Source organism: Nannospalax galili, unplaced genomic scaffold (assembly GCF_000622305.1).
Source record: "Nannospalax galili isolate Female #2095 unplaced genomic scaffold, S.galili_v1.0 scaffold107, whole genome shotgun sequence".
Classification (NCBI taxonomy): domain Eukaryota; kingdom Metazoa; phylum Chordata; class Mammalia; order Rodentia; family Spalacidae; genus Nannospalax; species Nannospalax galili.
The window spans coordinates 1,360,669-1,383,885 of NW_008358490.1; the positions used below are offsets into that span (position 1 = coordinate 1,360,669).

Genomic DNA, 23,217 nt, shown 5'->3' on the forward strand with positions numbered 1-23,217 from the left:
ACAGCACTCGAGACCTGGAGGCAGGAGGATCAGAAGTTCAATGTCATTCTTGGCTACATAGTGAATTTGAGGCCAGCCTGGGCTATGAGATAGATAGATAGATGGGGCGGGGGCGGAGAAGAGAGCAGTTGGAGGGACACACAGCCAGCATTTGCTAAGTGCTTACAGTGTTTTGAGGAACTGGGTGAAAGCATGTTTTGGACCTCATTTGTAGACCAAGCAGTAATTTCTGAGAAACACATGATTACAGGAAACAGAAAATCTGTTCAGGAAAAATTATAGATTGGCTCCCGACTTCCTTCCTGATTCAGAGCCTGGGAAAGTGTTCTAGTGGATGATCTTCTAGGGAGGGGACTGTCTTAAAAGCTTTTAGCTTGAGCTCTAGGGGAAACTCGATTTGTGGAACCTGATGATTTGAATGGGCTGGTAGAAGGAAGAAAATGGCTTTGGAAAAGTATAAGTGGATTTATTTTCTCATCTCCTGAATGGTTGTTATGGTTGTTGTTTTTCTTTTCTTGAAAGACCATGCGAGATGGGATGAGAGCAAATGACCTTATATCCATGTTTTGCACTGCTCTAGGCCACCACATCCAACATACAGGACCTCATCTAATCTTCACAACAGAGAGTGAGAGAGGTATTATCATCAGCCCGTTTCACAGATGAGGAAGCTGAGGCACAGAAAGTTAAGTGACACATCAAGATCCACTACAGTAAGTAGCAGAGCTCGAATTTGAACCCATATATCTGGCGTATCATGCCCTTTAGCCTAAATTTAGAGGCCTTCCTAAATGGCTCTCTGTTCATGGTGTAAAAATGAAGTTGTGGTCACTATAAAAAACAGTATAATAGTTTTCTGTGGCTGCTACAACAAACGGCCACTGCCTTAAATGGCTTGAAAGAACGCTCATTTGTTCTCTTAAAGCTCTGGAGGACAGAACTCTAAAATGGGTCCCATGGGGCTCTGCCTTCCTTCTCAAAGCTATATAGGGGAATCTTAGACTTTGTCTTTGGCTCATGGCCTCCTTCCATCTTCAAAGGCAGCAGTGGCCAGATGAATCCTTTTCATCTGCGTTAGTCTGATGCTTTCTCCCGTTTCCCCTGTTTCCTTATAATAAATTTTATGACTATGTTGGGCCTTATCTAAAGTTTTTATAGCCATGATAGAATTTGTAGCTCTTTAATGTGAAGTTTTTTTTTTAAAAGAATAACCTTATTGAGGTATAATTCACATACCATAAACAGCATTTTAAATGTATACTTCAGTGGTTTTTAGTGTATTCCCGTATGTGTATCCATCACCACTGTCTAATTTTGAGCGTTTTCATCATCCCCAAAACCTTGCAACCACTAATCTTCTTTCTAGGTATGTGGGTTTTCCTGATGGGAATTTTCCAAAAACAGAATGAGACATTGTATGGCTTTTTGTGACTGCCTCACCTAATTGTCCTGGTGTCCTCAAGGCTCATACACATCCAGAAGCCCCCTCCCCACCATTTTTTTTTTTTTGAGACGGAGTCTACTATGTAGCTCTGGCTAGCCTGGAACTCACTATATGGAACATGCTAGCCTCAAACTCACAGATATCTGCCTGACTCTGCCTCCTGCATGGTGGGATTAAAGGTGTGTGCCATCACACCCCTCAGGGACACTTTTTAAAATATAAGTAAATCAAGGATTGAGGGGACAAGGCAGAGACTGAGATAAAATATTTGTAAAGGACATATCTAATAAATGGCTATTTTCCAAAATTCACAAATAACACTTCAAAATCAGCAGCAACAGCACTGTTGCTTGACACAAACAAAAGATTTTTGTTTTTTTTCTCCATTTGTGTTAAAAGTCTGATCTCAAAGAATTACATCCTTTCTTCCCAGTGACTAGTTTTTTGCATTGAAAGAGTGGCTTTGTGGGGAAAAAAAGTAGAAATGAAAGTAGAAAAAAATGATGTTGACAGATGTGTGGTACAGAATGAGTTTGGAAACAGATGTGTGGCCCAGAATGAGTTTGGAAACTGAGTTGTATTTCCTTTGGGTGGGCCTCAAATTTTCCAATAAACCCTGTTATCATTAACACAGACAGACAGACAGACAGACAGACAGACAGACAGACAGACAGACAGACAGACAGACAGACAGACAGACAGACAGACAGACAGACAGACAGACAGACAGACAGACAGACAGACAGACAGACAGACAGACAGACAGACAGACAGACAGACAGACAGACAGACAGACAGACAGACAGACAGACAGACAGACAGACAGACAGACAGACAGACAGACAGACAGACAGACAGACAGACAGACAGACAGACAGACAGACAGACAGACAGACAGACAGACAGACAGACAGACAGACAGACAGACAGACAGACAGACAGACACACACACACACACACACACACACACACACACACACTGTTCATTTATATAACCCAGTGTCTCTCTTTAGAAATCAACTGCATTAAGACTGACATTTCTCAAGGAACTGCTGAGGAGTTGTCTCCCCCAGGTAGAAAGCCTCAGATTAGCTCAGTTTCTGAGCCCTGCTCTGCAGAATCAACTCCCTCACACCCCTAGGGCCACTTACTAAGTTGTCCTAAGCCTCAGCTTTCTCATCTGTAAAATGAGAATAGTAATCCCTACTTCATGATGTTTTGGCCATGAATCATAAGTTATTGTCAACAGGTCTGGAGAGATGGCTCAGCAGTTAAGAGCACATACTGCTCTTGTAGAGGTCTGTTCCCAGCTCCCACACTGAGCAGTTCATGACTGCCTGTAACTCTGGTTCCAGGGGATCCAACACCCTCTTTCGTTAACACAGAGAGAGAGAGAGACACACAGACACACAGACACACAGACACACACACACACACACACACACACACACACACACACACACACTGTTCATTTATATAACCCAGTGTCTCTCTTTAGAAATCAACTGCATTAAGACTGACATTTCTCAAGGAACTGCTGAGGAGTTGTCTCCCCCAGGTAGAAAGCCTCAGATTAGCTCAGTTTCTGAGCCCTGCTCTGCAGAATCAACTCCCTCACACCCCTAGGGCCACTTACTAAGTTGTCCTAAGCCTCAGCTTTCTCATCTGTAAAATGAGAATAGTAATCCCTACTTCATGATGTTTTGGCCATGAATCATAAGTTATTGTCAACAGGTCTGGAGAGATGGCTCAGCAGTTAAGAGCACATACTGCTCTTGTAGAGGTCTGTTCCCAGCTCCCACACTGAGCAGTTCATGACTGCCTGTAACTCTGGTTCCAGGGGATCCAACACCCTCTTCTGGCCTCTTAAGGCACCTGCAGTCATGTGCATATACCCACATACACAAAATATTGAAAATTTAAAAATAAAAAATAACATCAATAGGAATGATGCTGAGTTTGCTTATTATTTCTGTAACATTAAAGAGGGGAAATAGTTTCACATTGGCTAATGGAAGCCTGGCATGGTGGCATACACCTTTAATCTCAGGACTTGGGAGGCAAAGGCAGGTGGATCTCTATGGGATCAAGGCCAGTCTAGTCTACATAGCAAGTTCCAGGCCAGCTGGAGCTATAAGGAAACACTGTCTCAAACAAACAAACAAACAAAAAACTAAAAATCAAATTGGCTAATGGGGTCCTTGACTTCAAGTCTGTTCCCTGTCAATCTACAACTTCCGCTCCTGCCACCATCTGGGACTGGCTGAATGCCCAGCGGACGCTGTAGCTGGCTGATGTTTCTCTCCTTAAACCTGTTTGGGATGATGGAAGACCAAGCACAAAAAAAGCATAGCTGTAATTAGAGTATGAGCAACAGGGGTGTGTGTAGGGGTGTTGGTAATAGGCAGGTGTTGGTATGATCATGAGTCTTGGTCCATTTTATGTTGCTACAACAGAATACCTGAGGTAGAGTAATTTGTATAAAAAAGATTTATTTGGCTCATTGTTCTGAAACTTGGAAATCCAAGAGGTTGTCAGAGATCTCTGTTAAGTGCATTCACATTGCCTCATTCCATGGTGAAAGGAAGAAGGGCAGGGGAGAATGTACAAGAGTTGGTGGGAGCAAGAGCGGCCAGCATTCATAGCAAGCTCACTTAAGGTGGCCAGTCAGAGATAACACAGTCTTCTGGCTTAAATCACTTTCCTTCAGAGTCTTTGGGCAAGTGGATTAGTCTTCAGTCTCTCTCTCTCTCTCTCTCTCTCTCTCTCTCTCTCTCTCTCTCTCTCTCCTGAGATAAGTCTCTCTATGTAGTCCTGGCTTGCCTGGAACTAGGTAGATAGTATAGCCTCAAACTCACAGGGATCCTCCTGCCTCTGCCTCTTGAGAGCTGGAATTAAAGGTGTGTATCCCCATGTCCAACTTGGTCTTCTCTTTATGAATAGAATCACTGAGACTTACACAGGCTTAGAGCTGCCTAATTAATAGCTACATTTCTCAGCCTTTCCTGGATGTTTCCGCTGCTACTGTCTCTTTTTTTATTTTTATTTTATGTATATTAGTGTATTGCCTGCGTGTATATAAGTACACCCCTGTTGTGCAATACCCGTGGAGGTTAGAAGAGGGCATTGGATTCCCTGGAACTGGAGTTACTGACCATTGTTAGTCGCTATGTGGGTGCTGGGAACCAAACCTGGGTCCTCTGCAAGAGTAGCTAGTGCTCTTAACCTCTGAGCCATCTCTCCAGCCCCAATAATGTTTTTTCAAAGAATCAAAACACAAAAGAACGGTATGGTCCCAGTAATGTAAAAAATATTAAAGACAGGCTGTATCTATATTAGTCTGTTTTTATTAGTGTAATTAAATACCTGAGGTTGGGTACTTATAAGAGAAAGAAGTTTATTTAGTTCATTGACTTTTTTTCTGTTTTTTTTTTTGTTTGTTTTTTTTTTTTTTTTTTTGAGACAGGGTCTCCCAGTAGCCCCAAGTGGCCTGGAACTTACAGTGTAGACTAGGCTGACCTCGATCTCACAGTGATCCACTTTCCTTTGTATCCCAAGTGTTGGGGTTACAGAGATCTGCCTGCCTCTGCCTCCTGAGTGTACATACACCTTTAATCCCAGCACTCAGGAAGCAGAAGCAGGCAGATCTCTGTGCGATTAAGGCCATCCTGGTCTACATAATGAGTTCCAGCCTAGCTGTGGCAACAGGGAGTGCCTGTCTCAAAAAAAGAAAAAAGAAAAGAAAAAGAAAAGAAAAGAAAAAAGAAAGAAAAGAATTAGGATCAAGCCAGGAGTAATCCCAGTATTTGGGAGGTAGAGGCAGGAGGATTAGGAATTCAAAGTTATCCTGTTACTTAGTAACTCTTTGAGACCAGCCTGTGCTACACAAGACTCTGTCACAAAAACAAGTCAACAACCCCCTTTCCCCAAAAAACCTTGACCAAAAAATAAGCTAACCAGGGTTTCACAGAGAACACCAGAACTCCATCAATCCCCTAGGGCACCTTCTCATGACCTAAGAACCTCCTGATAGACCTTACCTATTAAAGGTCCCCTCACCTTGAGCTGGCAAGATGGCACAGTGGGTAAAATCACTTGCTGCACAGGCCTGGACAACTTGAGTTTTGTCCATGGGACCCACAATGTGGCAGGAGACAACGACTCCCTTAAGTTGTGCTCTGATTATCCACACAAGCTCCATGGCGCGCACACACACACAAAATGAATAAATAAACATAGTTAAAAAATTTAATGGCACACCATCTCAGTCTCACCACACAAGGAATCAAGACTTGGATAAAGGAAACTTTAGGAGGACACACTGGAACCACATCCAAACCACAGCACAGGAAAACCAATGGGGTACAGACTCAGGTGCCAAACATATAAAGAGATGCAAAGAGGGGCTGAGGAGATGGCTTAGCTGGTAAGGATTGAGTTTAGTACATGAAGATGTGAGTTCAATCCCCAACACCTTGTAAAAGACCAGGCACAAAAAGCATATCTGTAATCAGAGCATGGGCAGTGGTGTGTGTGTGGTGTTAGGGGGGTGTTGGTAGTGGGCAGATCCCTGGGGCTTGCTGCCCAGCTGTAGGACCCAGAGATCCCCCTCATTCAACCCCTCCTGACACCCCACTGATTGCTCTTTTCAACTTCTGTGTAATGCTTGAAATGCACACTTGGTGCTACTCCTCCCCTGCTGTTCCCATTCCAGGAAACTATAGATTAGATAAGCCCGGGTATGAACACTGCTCTATAGAGTGAAAATAAAGACTCCTGACCACACAGATGGCCGGCACACTCCACAACCCTGAGAACAACACCCACCAATAAAAAATCTCCACGACCGCATCCTGTACAACCGATCAGTTCAAAGGTGCATTGGCGCGAGCGGGATTCTTGGACCAACCACAAAGTGACACTGTTATTCCCCTCCTCCCTTTGTCTCTAACCTATAAAGAGCCCCTTCCCCCACCCGGGGCGCTCAGCACGGTTCCGTTATATCAGTGGTCTGAGAGCCCAAGCTTAAGCCAGAATAAACTATAAACCTTGCTTTTGCATTTTTGGTGTGTTGGGTCCTCGGTGGTCTTCTTGGGGTCCTGTGAATGAGGTATAACACAGCCAGTCTAGCCCAATTAGCAAGTTCCAGGTTCAGTAGGAGACTGTGTCTCAAAACATGATTGAGAAAGACACCCAGTGTCAGCCCCTGGTCTCACATGCATACATGTACACATATACAAACACGTGCTCATGTATACACACAGACACACACACAGAGGGAGGGAGGGAGGCAGGGAGAGAGAGAGAGAGAGAGAGAGAGAGAGAACCCATAGGAGCTTTGAGGAGCTGGTGGTATTTTATTTTCTGAACTGGGTGGTGAGTAGCTTGGGTGATTATGGTTTATCATTTATTAAACTAGGCATACATAGTTTATATGACTATCATTTTTGAGACAGGGTCTCCCTATCTGCAGAGTGAACTTGAACTCACAATCCTCCTGCTTCACTTGGGAATAGATGCATGTACCGCTGTGACCAATTTTTAAAGTATTTTTTGTTTATTATTTTCATTTTATTTTATGTGTATGAGTCTAGTGTCTGCATGTATGTAAGCGCACCCATGTTGTGCAGTGCTCACAGAAGAGGGCCCCAGATCCCTTGGAACTGGAGTTATGGACGGTTGTTAGCCACCATGTGGGTGCTGGGAACCAAACCCAGATTCAAGAACAGACAGTACTCCTAACCACCGAGCCATCTATCTAACCCCTACTGTGCCCAATTTACAAACAGAACTTGATGCATTTTTTGTGTGCTTGTTACGTTTCACAATACAAAGTAATAAATAAGCCTGGGGGGTTTGATGAAAGAGCCTCTAGGGAAGAGGAGAATGTCCATGAATGGGCCTGAGGCAGGACTGAGCTTAGTACATTGAATTTCAGTTAAGGGGCCAGTGTGGCTGGCTGAGGGAGCCAGGGGACAACTAGTGGAGACAGAGGAAGCTGGGAAGCCAGGTCACAGAGGCCTCAGAAACCACAGGAAGACACGATCTGGGCAGAGAAATGATGTCCTGTAAAGTTTTAACATCTAAAAATGTAACTGTGGGGCTGAACAAATGGCTAAAGGTGGATAAAGGAACTTGCCACCAAGAGTGAGTGAGATCTTGAGGATCCATATGGTAGAAGGGGAGAACCAATTCCCAAAGTTGTCCCCTGACTTCTTCACTTGCCCAATGTAGCATGTGCTTTGTGTGTGTGTGTGTGTGCACGCACACACACTATATATATATCAAACTCAGGCATTATTTCTCAGGAAAATAAGCCGGGGGGGTTGATGAAAGAGCCTCTAGGGAAGAGACAATGCATGTACTACCAGACCTAAATAAATCTTTAAAAAAAAACAAAACAAGCTTTGTTATTTAGATGGGGTATGCATGCCTTTAATCCACTCCCAGCACTCCTGAGGCGGAGGCAGACATATCTTTGTGAGATCAAGGCCAGCCTGGTCTGCACAGTGAATTGTGAATTCTAGGACAGTTGGGGCTACAAGGAGACCCTTTCTCAAAAAATAAAGTTAAGCCAGGCATAGTGGCAAATGCCTTTAATCCCAGCACTGGGGAGGCAGAAGCAGGTGGACCTCTGTGAGTTCAAGGCTAGCCTGGTCTATATAGCAAGTTGCAGGCCAACTGGGGCTACAGGGAGACTCTGTTTCAAAACAAAAATTTTAAAACAAACTAAAAAGACGTATTTATTTTTATTTTATGTGTATGAGTATTTTGCCTATGTGTGTATGTGCGCCACTTGCATGCCTGGGGCCCACAGAGGGCACTGGATCTGTAGAACTGGAGTTACAGATTAGTTGTTAGCTGCCATATGGGTTCTAGGAACATTTCGCCAGTGATCTTAACTGTTGAGTCATCTCTCCAGTCCCAGTAAATGTAATTTAAAAAAAATTGTTTTAAGTGTGATTCTGAGGTAGAGTGCTTGCCCAGTGTGCACAAGGCTTTAGAGCTGCAAAAACAAACAAACACTCTGTGGAATTTGAACACGGTAGTGAGGTAAGCTAAGAAAGAAAGATGGGGGGGTCAATGGAGAAAAAAAACAAAAATTACTGAGCAGCTCGCCTGTGTCTCCATCTTCCCACAGTTTAAGCAAAGTTAACCACTGTTCCATTTGCTAGACAAGAACATCTAACTGGCAAGCAGTATAGCCAGGATTCAAACCTAGCTCAGGGTAGCATGAAGACCAAAGCTTGCCCTGGAGGCACGTTAGCCAGGTTACAGGTCAGCTCACAGGATTCTCCACCTCTGCCATACATACAGACTTTTAAGCAAGTTGCTTCCCTCATGTGCAAAATGGGAGTTAGAATCAACAAATGAGTACTGTTTTTCTTTGGTTTCCATCTGGGTTCTTTCCTGCAAGTTCCAGGGAAGATCCACCTCTAAACTCCCTTTGGGTTGTTGACTTAATTAATTAGTTCCCTGCAGTTGTGGGTCTGATGGCCCCATTTCCTTGCTGATGGTCAGTTGGGGGCTTCTCCTAGCAACTCAGGCCTGGCTGCATGGCTGGTGGCCCTTCATCTTTGAGCCAGCAGAGAACCTTTCTACTACCTGCCAGAGAAAACTCTCCACTTTTAAAGGAGCTATCTTATCCCATTCAGGGGGTTTCCCCTTTACTTAAAGAGGGGACTGGGTATACTGGTGAGGTTATCAGAGATCATTCTCTGAGGACAGCCTACTGCTGAGGTAATTCCTTACCAGTTGGTAGGAAATCCTTAGAAAGCTCTTCAGTATACAGAAGCACAGTGAGCTACCTGCCTTTGTCATGTCATTCATGTCTTTTTTTCTCCAGACAGGGTCTCCCTGTAGGCCCAGCTAGCCTGGAACTTGCTATGTAGACCAGGCTGGCCTCAGTCTTACAGAGATCCACCTGCCTCTACTTCCTGAGTGCTGGATTTAAAGGTGTGCACCACCACGTCTGGGCATTTAAGTGTTTTTGGCAAAGACTTTACAGTGGAGCTAAATATTAGCCTTATGATACCATGTATTTATTTATTTTGTTTTCTGAGATAGAGTCTCATTTGGCCCAGGCTGGCCTTGAACTCCTGACTTTCCTATCTCCTTTTTTTTTCTGTTTAAAAATTTTTAAAAATACTTTATTATTTTATGTGTATGAGTGTATTGCCTGCATGTATGTGAGTGTACCTATGTGGTGCAATGCCTCGGAGGTCAGAAGAGGGCTTCGGACTCCCCTGAATTGGAGTTAAGGATGGTTTGTAGCTGCCATGTGGGTGCTGGGAATCGAACCCGGGTCCTCTGCAAGAGCAGTCAGTGCTCTTAACTGCTGAGCCATCTCTCCAGCCCTCCTATCTCCTTTATAAGGGGTGGTATGAAGTCATACCATTTAACTCAATAATATTTCATTGAGCACGTATTAAGATATCTACTATTTTAGGTCTAGTATTGGGGATCAAAGTCAGGGCTTCATGTATGCAAGGTAAGCACTTTACGAATTGGCTATATTACCAGGACTCCTCTCCCCTTGTGTGTGTGTGTGTGTGTGTGTGTGTGTGTGTGTGCGCGCAGACAGGGTCTCATTCCAAGCTGGGCTAGAACTCACTATGTAGAGCCCAGACTGGCCTCAAACTTGTGATTCTCTTGCCTTGGTATCCCTCGTGCTGAAATTGCAGGTCACTACCATGCCCTGTGTTTCAAATTTAGACACCCGAGAGTAAGGTCCTTAGAAGGCTCAAGTGATTTATCACTTGTAGGCTATTTTAGACCAACTGGTTCAGGACAGCTGCTCTGAAAAGGAGCAGCCTCAGGCCACAGACACCAGTTGTGTGACTGGAAGGGAAGGACATTTTCAGGAACTGGTTGCCCATAGATGGAAAGACTGGAGCTGGTCCAGTTAGTGAAGTGGCCAGAAGTGAAGTCACTGAGAGGCAAGGATCACAGGCCATCAACACTGTAGGGATTTATTCCAGGAGGGATGGAACCAATTTTGAGCTGGAGAATGTGATATAAAATTTGGAAACGGCACTGATGGTTGAACAAGCATGCAGGTGTCACTGATGTCAGTAAACACACACTTAAAATGGGGGTGGGGGAGTGGAGAGCTGGCTCAGTGATTAAGAACACTGGCTGCTCTCCCAGATGAGTTGAGTTAGGTTCCCAGCACCCACATCAGATGGCTGACAACCATCCATAACTCCAGCTCCAGAGGGGGGTACGACACTCCCTCTGGCCTCTTCAGCACCCACACATACTTGAATACACATAAACACTGACACATAAATTTTAACAAAAAAATCTGAAAGAAAAAGAAGGATAAAACAGAAATTTTTGTGTTGTATGTGTTAAGGTTCAGATAGCCCTGCCCCCTCACCAACAGGATCCCAAGGACTTCTCATGCTCCTGAGAAAAGGGAACCTAGCTGATAAGCACCTTGGCCTTTGAAGTCAAGAGAAGCAGACTTTTCTCCACTGTTTGGCCAACACAGCAGGCTTCCCCTTTGATCTCCAAAGAGGACAGGTTTCAACAGTCCTGCTCTCCCACTCCCCCGCCTCCAACTTTAAAAGAAATACATCTTCCCGCCTTCTGCAGGAAGCAGAAGCCTCCCCTTTAAAAAGACCCCAGCTCAAGACCTGAGCAGACATTTTCCCTGCCCGGAAGGGAATCTGCCCCATGTGTTCCTTTGCTAATAAACCCTATTTTGATGGAGTTTTAGCTGTGCCTTGGTGCCTCATCATCCATTCGCTCATTCTCCGCTAACTTTTTACCTATCAGTATGTAGCTACCATGGCTTTTAAAATTAAAAAGAATAAATTGTATATGATGAGAATAACAACAAAGGAGTTGAGAGCATAGGAAAGAACACATTTACATTTCCAAGGGAGGGGAGCGTTTGAAACACTGTAAAACCTCACCTAAGGGGGCTCAAGGGAGACTCAGGGTGCTTCCTCAGGTGGGGGCAGGTTACCTCAATGTGTTCACTTTGTGATTTATTTATTATTAAGCTTCACATTTGTAAATTGTGTCTTTTTTTCTACAGATATTATACTTTGAAATATTAACTCATTTAGGAAGATCAGTGTCTTACCCTATTTTGTTTTTTTCTTTTTTGTTTTTGAGACAGGGTCTCCCAGTAGCCCTAGCTGGCCTTCAAACTCACTGAGTAGACCAGGCAGGCCTTGAACTCACAAAGATACTCCTGCCTCTGCCTCAGGAGTACTGGGATTAAAGGTGTGCACCACCACATCTCGCTGTTTGTTTCCATATTTTCTTTCAGACATGAATACATTTTATCTTGATCAAATCTACCTTTCACCACTCCCAACTCCTCTTATACACTTCCCCTCACATCCCCCTCCCAACTTCCTCTTTCTGTCTCTCTCAGTAGGTTTATATATAAACCTAAGTCTAATTAGTGTTCCCAAGTACACATGGGTGTGGGGCTGTCAACTGTAGCATTTGCAACCTGCCAGCAGCCCTAACACCGAGGAAAACTGACTTAAGAGACTGGGAGACTAGTGAACAATAGAAGGTTTTTAAAAATTATTTATTTTTATGTGTATGAGTGTTTTCCCTGTATAGATGTAAGTGCACCATGTGCTCGAAATGCCCACAGAGGCCAGAAGAGGGCATTGGATCCTCTGGAACTGGAGCTACAGATGGTTGTTAGCTGCCTTGTAGGTGCTGGGAACAAAACCCGGGTCCTCTGGAAAAGCAAATGGTGCTCTTAACCGCTGAACCATCTCTCCAACTCATAAATTTATTTTGGCTCATGGCTTGGTTTCTGGTGAGGGCCTTATGTTATGCCACAATATAATGGAAAATGCCTTGGGGGGAGGGAAGGAGGGAGGGAGAAAGGGAGGCAGAGAGAGCGAGAGAGAGACTTATGTTTTAATTAGAAAGCCTTTCCTTTGTTAACTATCCCACTCTGGCAGTGACAGCAGAAATCCACTGGACCATGAGGATTCTGCCCTTTTAAAGGCATTGCATCTCAATACCATCACATGGAATTAAGACACAGAACTATGACTGTCATTCCCAGTTCACACATGAAGAACCTGAAGCACAAAGAGATGCGTGATTGTCTGAGGCTGTACAGCCAGGAAGAAGTACTAGATCAGGAACTGAGACCTAGGCAACCCAGGCCTAGAGCCCACACCTTCAATCCCCACATCAGACAGAATAAGTAGATAAGTGCATGAATGACTATATTTATCCCTCTCTCTGAATTAGTCCATTGTGGTTCTAAATAGGGTGGTGTGTGTGTGTGTGTGTGTGTGTGTGTGTGTGTGTGTGTGTGCGTGGTGTGTGTACATGTACTTTGCTTCTCCCAGATGATTTCTAGCAGCAGCTGTAGACATTGGTTGTTACAATGTTACATTGAGGGAGGGGTGCTATCTGCACCAGGTGGACAGAGGCAAGACATGCTGCAAAGCATCCTCCAGTGCACAGGACAGCTCTCCGCAAAGCAACACACCCCAAATGTTCATAGTACTGAGGCATAGAAACTGTTCTCCACCTAACTCACAAGCCCCAATCCTGTTGCTTTCTAATCTTAATCTCTTACTTCACCCCTCACTGTTAGATTACCTTTAAAAAGACTCATCTGAAATGCCCCTCTGTGCTACCTGTCTCAAAAAATAAAGAGCTGGGTGTAGTGGCACACACCTTTAGTTACAGTTGGGAGCCTGAGGCAGGCAGATCTCTGTGAGACTGAGACCAGCCTGGTCTACATAGCAAGTTCCAGGCCAGCTACGGCTACAGGGAGACCCTGTACCAAAAGACCAAAAATAGAGAAGGGGGATGGATCGGGGAAGGAGGGGAGGAGGGAAGAAGGAACAGAGGAAGGAATCTGGTGACTCAGATGCCACACTCTGAAATCACCTGCTCACATCTGGCTTCACCAACCTCTGACTCCATAGTCTGGAAGGACTTTTCTGGTAGAAATTCTGCTGGGGTGATCCCCTCCATACCTATGTGTCTGCAGGGAGCCTGGTGCCAGCCTGCACCCAACCATCCTGCCTCCTGGGGTGTGTTGATCACTTGAGCCAGTGGTGCATTCCATTGGCTTAGCACCACCTACCCCGCTGCCATCCCCTGAGCAGGCACTGGAGTGCAGGCAGTTCCCAAGGTCATAGATTCTTCCCTCCCTACCTCCCCTCCCCTCCCTTCCCCTCCTCCCTCCCTCCCTCCCTCCCTTTGTTTTTTTATTTTTTTGAGACAAGGCCTCATTATGTAGCCCAGGCTGGCCTTGAACTGAAGGCAATCCTCCTGCCTAGGATGCTGGGATGTACAGGTGTGTTCCACTGTGCCCATCCATCTTGTTTTCCTCACCAGAATTCTCAAGTTATACCCCAGTTGCTTAAGGATCCCCTGAACCTGGGTGATAGTTAATATTTATGGGGCACTTAGTATAAAGTACCATGTTAACAAATTGAATTGTCAGAGACATTTTAAAGTAGGTATTCCTTTAAAGCCATTTTCTATTTGGTGGGAGCAAAACCCCAGAGCTCACCTGTGCACTCAGACTTCTCTGATGCCAGTCTCCTGTGACTGGTCAGCCACCTTGCAGGTGCTCTCTGACCATCACCATGGCAACCCACAGCAGCTCCTTCCATTGGCTCTCCACTTCTGGAACCTTCTTTTCTGGTAGCTCTGAGCTCTCCCTTTAGCTGTTGCTGAGGGAGAACAAAAGTACTGTCTCATACCCTCTGCTTGCCTGAACAGGACAGGCTCCAGGCCACCACTTTAATTTTGTTATTAAGGTCTAATCAGACAAAATCCACCATTTATTGTGAGTGAACTAGCGAAAGTGAGAGACACACTTCTGTGTCTCCTACCAGACAGTGAATTCCCAAGGGAAAGAAACAAACTCCTGTTTATCTCAATACTTGGCTACACCTGGCACTTAAAGGGGCCTGGTAAATGTGTTGAATAAGCAGATGAATGGACTTATTTTTACTATTTTTATTTTATGTGTATGAGTATATTGCATGCAGGTGTATAAGTGCACCCTTGTTTGCAATGCCTACAGAGGTCAGAAGTGGGCATCGTATCCCCTGGAACTGGAGTTAGAGACTGTTGTTAGCTGCCATCTGGGTGCTGGGAACCGAACTTGGGCCCTCTACAGGAACAGTCAGTGTTTTTAAGTGCTGAGCCATCTCTCCAGCCTATGAATGGACCTCTAACCTTTCCCATTGCAGAAGGTTATGTGGTCATGGGGTTGGCTTGACACCCAAGGTCACTTCTATGCTATGGTCTTGGGCCATACAGCCTTAAGCAAAACCCAAGAGTTGGCAAACTTTTTCTTCAAAGAGTTCATTGAACACAATTGTTCAGCCCTGCTCTGTTTGCCAAAACAGCCAGAGGTAATACTAAGCCAGTAAGTGTGGCTGTGATCTTAAGTGTCTTCATTAATCAAGTTAGGCAGCAGGCCTGGTGTGGGATGCTGGCCTAAGACTTACTGTTAAAAAATTCCTATGAGGACTGGGGAAATAGCCCAGTTGGCAAAGTGCTTGCTTTGCTAGCTCACGAACATGAGCTTGATCCTCAGGACCTACATAAAATAAGACCTGTGTGATGGGGCATGCTTATAATCCAACTGGGACGGGGACACAGGTGGATCCCTGAGGCTCCCTGGCATAGCCAGCTTATCTGATCAGTAAGCTTCAGGGCAATAAGAGATCCTGTTTCAAAAACCAGGGTGGATGGCTCCTGACCACACCAGAGGCTGTTCTCTGGTCTTCATACTCACATGCACCATGTGTGTGCTCACTGGCATGTACACATACACACATACACATATACACACAATCAATCAATCAATCAATCAATCAATCAATCAATCAATCAATCAATCAATGAAACAACCCTGGAAGGTGGCCTTGTCTCTGGCCTTGATGTCCATAGGCAGGACTGCATGGATTCTGTCACAACAGCTCCATCCAGTTCAATGTACTGAGCACCACCGCATGGCGCTTGCACGTAGGGTATTTTATTTTTTCTCCAGCTGGCTGTGAGCTCACACCCAACACTTGAGAAGCAGCAGGAACAGGGGATGAAGCGCTTGGGATTCAGGAACCTGACTGCTAAGGCTCTTTGTCGTGCTCTGCCCCTGACGGCGTATTGAGACCTTGGATAAATGAAGTTCTCTGGTTTTCACAGTTGTCCTGTCTGTAAAGCCCGTGTCCGTCTCTTGGGCTGTGATGCTTGGATGATCCTACACACTCAAAACTCCTGGAATTCTTTAAAGATTCCCCAACCCAGACCGCACACAGAAAAACCACATCACAACAGTCCCTGAGGATGGAGACGGGGGAGCATCAGTCTGCTCGAACATCCTTTGGGTAGGTCCAGCGCTCTGACACGTCTGGAGACTGGCATCTTCAGGTACCCAGGCACCTCAACCCCAGCTCCAGGCACAGACGCGGCCCCAGCCGTGGGGGCAGCAAGGCCTAGGAGCCCCGCCCACGCGCACTGGGATTCGCAGTCTCACCCGCTCGCCGCCTCATTCTCAGCTCTTATTGGTTTTTACAGATGCCACGCCCCGAGGCTGCACCAATCAGCGTGCAGGAGCTCCGGGCCTGGGGAGCGGCGGGGGCCGGGCTCAATCACAGCCAGGCGGGCGTCGGAGATGACTGGTTTGAGGCTGCGCGACGCCGGGAGTTCCCACGGTCCTGCCGACGCCTCGGTGATCCCCCACTGCAGGTAACCGCGGACCCCTAGGAGGACCCGCACCCGTGTGCACGCACCGGGAGAGATGGCCTTGGGACTTTTGGTCAGGATTTCTATCCTTAGCCCTTTCTGAGTAGTATTTTTCCCGGCGACCTCCCAGCCGGATGGCTTGTGTGTTGTGTTTGCGGGAACGGCGGGTTGCCCTGGAGGGGGAAACTGAGGCACGAAGGGGCCTCGATTTGCTGAGGCCCCACAGCCCAGGCAGCACTCGGCAGGGTTCTGGGCGTGGTTCAGCTTCTTGATGCTTTTAAGTTGAGAATTGCACCGGTGGGGAGGGGCTGTTTCCGACAACAAAAATACCCACACAGAAATACCCAAAATATCCCTTCCCAGAAGCTCTGGTTCTGGGAGCTGAGCTGGTGGGTTTCAGGGCGGCTCACATCCACCTAAAAGTGAAAGCCAGGCCTGTGTGGCCCCTGCCCCTGTTAGGGTTAGGATTATTTATGTACGCAGTGTAGACATTGGGAGTGAGAGGATGGAACTTTGTATCACGTGCTCCTTTTTATGGATGAAAATGAATGGCCAGGGTTGGAGACTCACCCTGTGCTCTGTAACGACTGGAATAAATCTTTTCTCCAGGGGCCACAAAGCAAACATTTATTGAGCTTCAGTAAGCTTTTGTTTTGTTTGAGACAGAGCCTCAAACTCAGTTTGTAGCCCAGGCTAGCTTTGAACTCGTGATCCTCCTGCTTCAACCTTTTGAGTACTGGGATTACAAGCATGTGCACCATGCCTGAGCGTGTGCCAAGATTTCTGAGAAGAGATTATTTTGTAAAGAAGAGAGGTAGTGCTTTGTGAACAGTTCTAGTGTTTATGTGTGCATGTTGCACAGTAACAGCATGCAACTCTGCTGTGTACGGGGAAGTAGGACCTCATGGAGAATGGATGGAGCAGAGCTGGAGTGATGGGCAGCAGCCAGTGAGATGGAGGAGCAGAGTGAGTTCCCTGAAACTCATGTCGAAGGGTGTGGACAGTGCCTTCGGACCTGGGGTTGTGGAGTCTGGCTGGAGCAAAGGAGTTCATGTGAAGAGATTTCATGTTAGGGGAATAGGCAGGCACATCTGGCAGGTCCTGTGGTGCCATGGTCCCGTGGTGGAAAATTTGGATGTTGACTTGAATGCCCAGGGAATTAGTGTAGATCTGTATCTTAGAGGCTCTAGAGGGTAGAAACCATTGGAGAGAGGCCACACTGAAGACAGGCAGGGCACCACAGTAATTCCCAGGGGAGTCACAGGAGATGGGAAGAGAGAAGTTTCCAGAGCTGCTAAGGAATTAGACTGTCCATATCCAGGGTAGCTCAGTAAAAATCCAGTCAGCCATTGTTTATTGATAGGGATGTGTTTTGAGAAATGGGCCAATAAATCATTTATTGATTTGCAAACACCATGGAGTGCTTTTGCATGAGCCTACCTGGTGTAGGGCGATCACTGGATAGGATAGCCTCTTGGTATGCAGAAGATGCATGAGGCTGCTGCCTGGGCAACCTAGTTACTGTTTCACAGTGAACATTTTCTATTTATAATAATTATTATTTATAATAACTCTGGAGTAATGATAACAAGATAGTACAGTACTATACAAACCAGTAAAGTGTCGTGTCTGGCACATAATTATATGTGCTGTGTGTTTAAGTCACTGGCAGCACAGAAGGCTTATTGTTACAAACTGATGAATAAATTGCTGGGTTACAGCATTGTAACTGCTACAGTGTCATTAGTGATGGGATATTTGGGGGGACATTATGGTCTTATGAGTCCACCATTGAACATATGGTCTGCTGTTGACCCAAAAGTCACCATGCCTTGCATCACTGTGTGCTGAAATGAAGTCTGTCTCTGGAGTTTTCCTAACTATGACTGCCTTTTGAAGAAATGGTCAATCTGTAGCCTAGGCTGACTTTGAACTTGCAGTGATCCTTCTGCCTCAGCCTCTAAAATGCTGGGATTTTAGATTTGTGCCTCTACTCTTGGCTCCAGCATTATTATGAGTTAAATTGTGTGTGTGTGTGTGTGTGTGTGTGTGTGTGTGTGTGTGTGTGTATACCTGCATGTGAACATGTGCCACAGAGATGGTTGGTTCTCTCCTACCTTGTTGAGGTAGAGTCTTGTTTCTGCCACTATGAGGCTTTCTCTAGGCAATCTAGCCCTCAGAATTTGCAGATACTTCTGTCTCTCTATCTTGGGGTAGGAGTGCTAGAATTACAGACACATGACTCAGCTTTTTACTGGGTTCTGGGAATATATCTCAGGTCATCAGGCTTGGTTGGCAAGTGCTTTTACTCCCTGGCCCTGCAGTATTATTTTTTAAACTGCAAAAAGTTGCTTACTAGACTGTAGTTCAAATCTCAGTTTATGATAGGGAAGTTGAGGGTGTTGAAATCTGGATGATTAGATAAGCATATTTTAAGACTAAATTTTTTGTAACACCAAAACTAAAATTAGATCCTCCCATGTCCTTCAGATTTTGAAATTTGGTAATGTCTGGAGGTGGTAGATGTTTGAGGAGGATGAGATTGTCACTCACTGTGCAAATGTACCTTAGAGCAGTGTAGCCTTTGGCAACCCACTGGTTACAGTTCTTGTAAATGCCCTCCAGGCTTGTATTCTGTTTCCATGTTGTCGTGTTTGTTGTGATATTGTTTATGGTGATTAAAGAAACTGGAAACGGGCTAAAATTCCATTAGGAAGGAAATATTTATAGGATGGATCTATAGATCTGTTTAAAAGTGATGTGGTGGCTCAAGCCTTTAGTCCCAGCACCTGAGAGGCAGAGGCAGATGGATCTCTATGAGATGGAGGCTAGCCTGGTCTACATAGCAAGTTCCAGGTCAGCTGGGGCTCCAGGGAGACCTTGTCTCAAAAACCCAAACCAGCACAAAACAAAAAAGTGAATTAACTAGAAAGAAATGCTAATTTCGAATAATGGTTACCTTGGGTAGGGAGAAGATGGGGTTGTATTGGGGAAAATTTCAACTGTAATACTTTGTGTGTTTTATGGAGGGGGGAAGACCTAATAGATTTACAAGGTATTAAGAGTTGATAGTTTAGGTTAATAGGTGAGGGATGGGGTGGGTGGGAAAGGGAGGTGGTTATTTATTGTACAATACTGTAATTTAATATAAACTTCTAAAATTCTTTTTTTTTTTTTTCTTTAAACAGTCCCATTATCCAACCCTGGCTGGCCTGCCTCAAATCCACAGAGATCCTTAGCCTCCCAAGTATACCACACTGGATGGGCACCAAAAATTCTTGAAGTATAAAATGATAAAGTAAAAAGTCCAACCTCATAATTAACATATAGCTATAAAATCTGCAGTCATTTTGGAAAAAGACCATATACTGGTGCTAAATCTCAGAATTGTAATCTTACTTAAGAAAGATTGCTTAGTTAAGAATAAGCATTAACAATAAATATATGGAGAAGTTATTAACTATTGACCAGGAGGTTGCATTATTAGATATTGAAATCTCCTAACCAACTGATTGTGATTGTGTTTGGAAAGACGTTAGACGCTTGTGGCTTCTGTAATGGTAAAAGATAATTAAAAAAAAAAAAGGCTAAAGTTTATCACTGAACAACTCTAAAAGGATTTCAGGTAACTTAGGACATTTACTGAAGTGTTACAGTCAGTTCAAAGGACACTCCTAAGTGCAGTCATGGCTGTAGACTAGAAATGTTGGAGTATGAAAATGAGGTGACAGGGAGGAAGTCGGTTGAGCCTCCATTTATTATAATTCATTTGCATGTCTAGATGAGAGTTATTTGCGTGGCTCTTAGTTCTCCACAGGTTACAGAGTAGACAATGACTTGGATGGAATTAGAAATAGATGACCTAGAAAGATTATCCAGTCTAGAATCTAGCTCATTATTGAATAATTTGATTACAGAAAAGATACCTTTCATTGTTCTAATTCTTTAGCCAAAAGATTTGAGACTGAGTGAGTTAGTCACATCATCCCATTTCATAGTTGGACAGTTAAGGCCCAGAGAGGGAGTGGTCTCTCCTGTGTCATAATAGAGGGCCATGTTTTATTTATTCATTCATTTTATTTTGTTTATGAGTGTTTTACCTGCAGAGGCCAGAAGAGGGCATTGGATCCCCCAGAACTCAAATTATGGATGATTGTTACCTGCCATGTGGGTGCTGAAAACCAAACCTGGATGCTTCTGCAAGAGCAGCCAGTGCTCTTAACCACTGAGCCAGCTCTCCAGCCCCAGAGGGGCCTGTTGTAAAGAGAAGTTAGGGCTGGGGATGTAGCTCAGTGTAGAGCACTTGCCTAGCGTGCGTGAGGCCCTGGGTTTGATCCCCAGCACTTTAAAAACAGCAACAGCCAAACAATACTGGATGTGTGGCACATACTGTAACCCCAGCAGCTGGGAGGTGGAGGCAAAGGATCTGGAATTCTAGTTCATCTTTGCCCACAAAGTGAGTTTGAGTCCAGCGTAGGCTACATGAGACCCTGTTTCAAAAAAAACAAAAACGACTAACATAACGTAAAGTTTCATTAAGGAAACAGTCTTAGCTGGCTATAGATGGTTATGTACACCTGTAACCTCAGTGTTCTGGAATTGGAGGCAGGAGAATTGTGAGTTCCAGGTCAGTCTTAGCTGTATACTGAGATCCTGTCTCAAAAACCAAGACAAGCAGACAGCCCTCATTGCCTCCTCCTTCCTTTCCCATGTTGTCAGCCATCTGCAGGATGATTTTATTTTAATGCCCCAGAAAGCAGGGTAGGATGAAGATGTCCCTGTTTGGAAAGTTCTTTAAAAATGTCATCACCTAACTAAGCTTGACTTGGCTTTTGTGGCTGACAGTGAGAGGTCATGCCTGTGGTGAGGGAGGTGTGGGCTTGTGGTTTCATACCTGGCTTTGAACTTGACCTAGCTCCTTAGATGGCCCTGTGACCTTGGCTTTAATGTATGTATGACTTATGACACACAGTAGTTTATCTAGCATGGGAACTTCGACCTAAACCTTCCCAGGTGGTGTCAACCCCACTTGATGATCCATTTCTTGAAGTTGAGTTCTTGACTCCCTGACCTAGGGTAGCCCTGTAGCTGAACAGTTTCATGGTGGCACAGGATGCACCTTTGGCTGCTGGGGAATTTTGTGAGGTTTGTTGGTTGACTTACGGACCAACTGTGTGGTTGAAGTTCTCGACTGCTGGGCAGACAAGAGCTTTTTCACTCAGTGTCTTAAAATACTAGGCGAGATACCATGGGTATCCGCTGGAGGAAGGGCTGAAGGCTTGCTCTGCTTAGCCCCTGCTGGGCCTGCAGTGCCTATGGTGTGAGCCTGCCAAACTGTCCCTATATCAACACAGGTGGTGCAGTGGGACAAGCATGGTCCTTCTAGCCAGATCTGTGTCTCTGACCAGCAAGTTTTTCTCCCTTTCTCAGCCTCAGTTTCCTCCCTGTCTGAAAGGAGCAATATGTGTTCTCAGCAACCATCCACTGTGAGGATCGTGTAAATACAGGGACTATGATAGACACCGGCCAGTCCTGAAACACCGTGATGCGTGTGACTCTGGGGAGTTTCTCTCATCTCCCGTGTGGAGTGGTGACTGTCTGTGACTTTTTCTGTGTGTGGCTTGCAGAATAAATAGCACACCCCCTGACTCTGAACCATCAAGAGCTTTCTATTCCTGGGACATTGAGATCTATTCTTTCTAAAGAATCCCCTAGAAGGATGGACCATGGCCCCTGGGATGGCCAGTTTCCTGGTTCAGAAGCTTTATTCTTATAATGGGGGCAGCTCCTCTACACCTCCCAAAAGCCTTCCTCTTTTAAAAATGATTCCTCCGAAGACTAAGGCAGGAGGATTGTCATGAGTTTGAGGCTAGCCTGGGCTACATAGCGAGGACCAGGCCAACCAAGGCTACAGGATAAGACCCCACTTCAAAAGGACAAAAACAATGATAAAAAAAGATCGGTTTTAGTTCTGGGACTTCCTCGCTCTGCTGCCTTATTTTTCTCCCTAGCTCTCAGCATCGTCTGACACCTATGTATCTTTCCTTGTTTTATCCCATCCTTGAGAATGAGACCTCCTTTTGCCTGTGAGCAGCATGTAGAGGCTTGGGCTATGTTAGTTGAATGGATAGGGAGTCCATATTGGAAGAGGGAGAGATGAGGGCCAGTGAAGGGAGGAGTAAGATGATGTCTGCTTGACTAGGTTGTGAAGGATTCGATCAGAAATAGGGTCACAGGATTTTTTTTTTTTTTTTTGAGTCAGGTTCTCATGTAACCCAGGCTGCCCTTGAACTTTCCATGTAATTGAGGATGAACTCTGGTCTTCCTGCCTCTACCTTCCAAGTGCTAGGATTATAGACATGTGCCACTATGCCTTGTTAAGGTGGTGCTGGGGATGGACCAGGGTTTTGTACGTGCTAGGCAAGCGCTCTACCAACTGAGCTACGCCTCCAGCCCACAGTCATTTCATTTCCTTCATCTTTCTCTGTGATATAATGAGAATAAGATATTGCAAGATTTCTTGTGATTTGGATGCTTTGATTTTGTCACAAGTTTATGCGGTGATGCTGATCAGGAAACTGCCATCCAGGTGCTGGGTGCTGAGGGTAATGGAGTGACTGTTTCTTCCTGTCTCACCTCCACCCCAGCTGTGTTTCCCTAAATGCTGGTAGAGGGTTTTTAAACTTTTTTTTTTAATTATTTTTATGTGTTTGTTTTGCCTGCATGCATCTAAGTGCACCTGTGCATGCAGCGCTGAAAGAGGCCAAAAGTGGGTGTTAAATTCCCTGGAAATGGAGTTAGTGATGATTGTTAGCTGCCATGTGGGTGCTGGAAACCAAACTTGGGTCCTTCTGCGAGAGCAGTCAGTGCTCCTAACCACTGAGCCAGCTTTCCAGCCCCTGTTAGTTTTTGAAATGGCGTACTATATGACTTTCAACTTAGTGTTGTATGCACAGAACTATAACTGTTTTTTTTTAATTAAAAAAATTTTACGTGTGTGTGTTTGCCTGCACATATGTATATGTACCACATGCATGCCTAATGTCCACAGAGGCAAAAAG

General features: G+C 45.1%; 1 protein-coding gene and 1 long non-coding RNA gene across 2 annotated transcripts in view; both read left to right on the forward strand.

Annotated features, from left to right (window-relative positions):
• Positions 1 to 401: 401 nt before the first annotated feature.
• On the forward strand, positions 402 to 6,196 carry LOC115068190. The gene is made up of 3 exons (XR_003847569.1): positions 402 to 488; positions 581 to 713; positions 6,159 to 6,196. It is a non-coding gene; the product is annotated as an uncharacterized LOC115068190 (long non-coding RNA).
• A 9,814-nt stretch (positions 6,197 to 16,010) lies between these two features.
• Lgmn (legumain) overlaps positions 16,011 to 23,217 on the forward strand; it is a 43,883-nt gene continuing 36,676 nt past the window's right edge. The window contains exon 1 of the mRNA XM_008821720.3: positions 16,011 to 16,159. Coding sequence (XP_008819942.2) covers positions 16,086 to 16,159 — 74 coding nt within the window. The 5' untranslated portion in view covers positions 16,011 to 16,085. The remainder of the gene's footprint in view (positions 16,160 to 23,217) is intronic.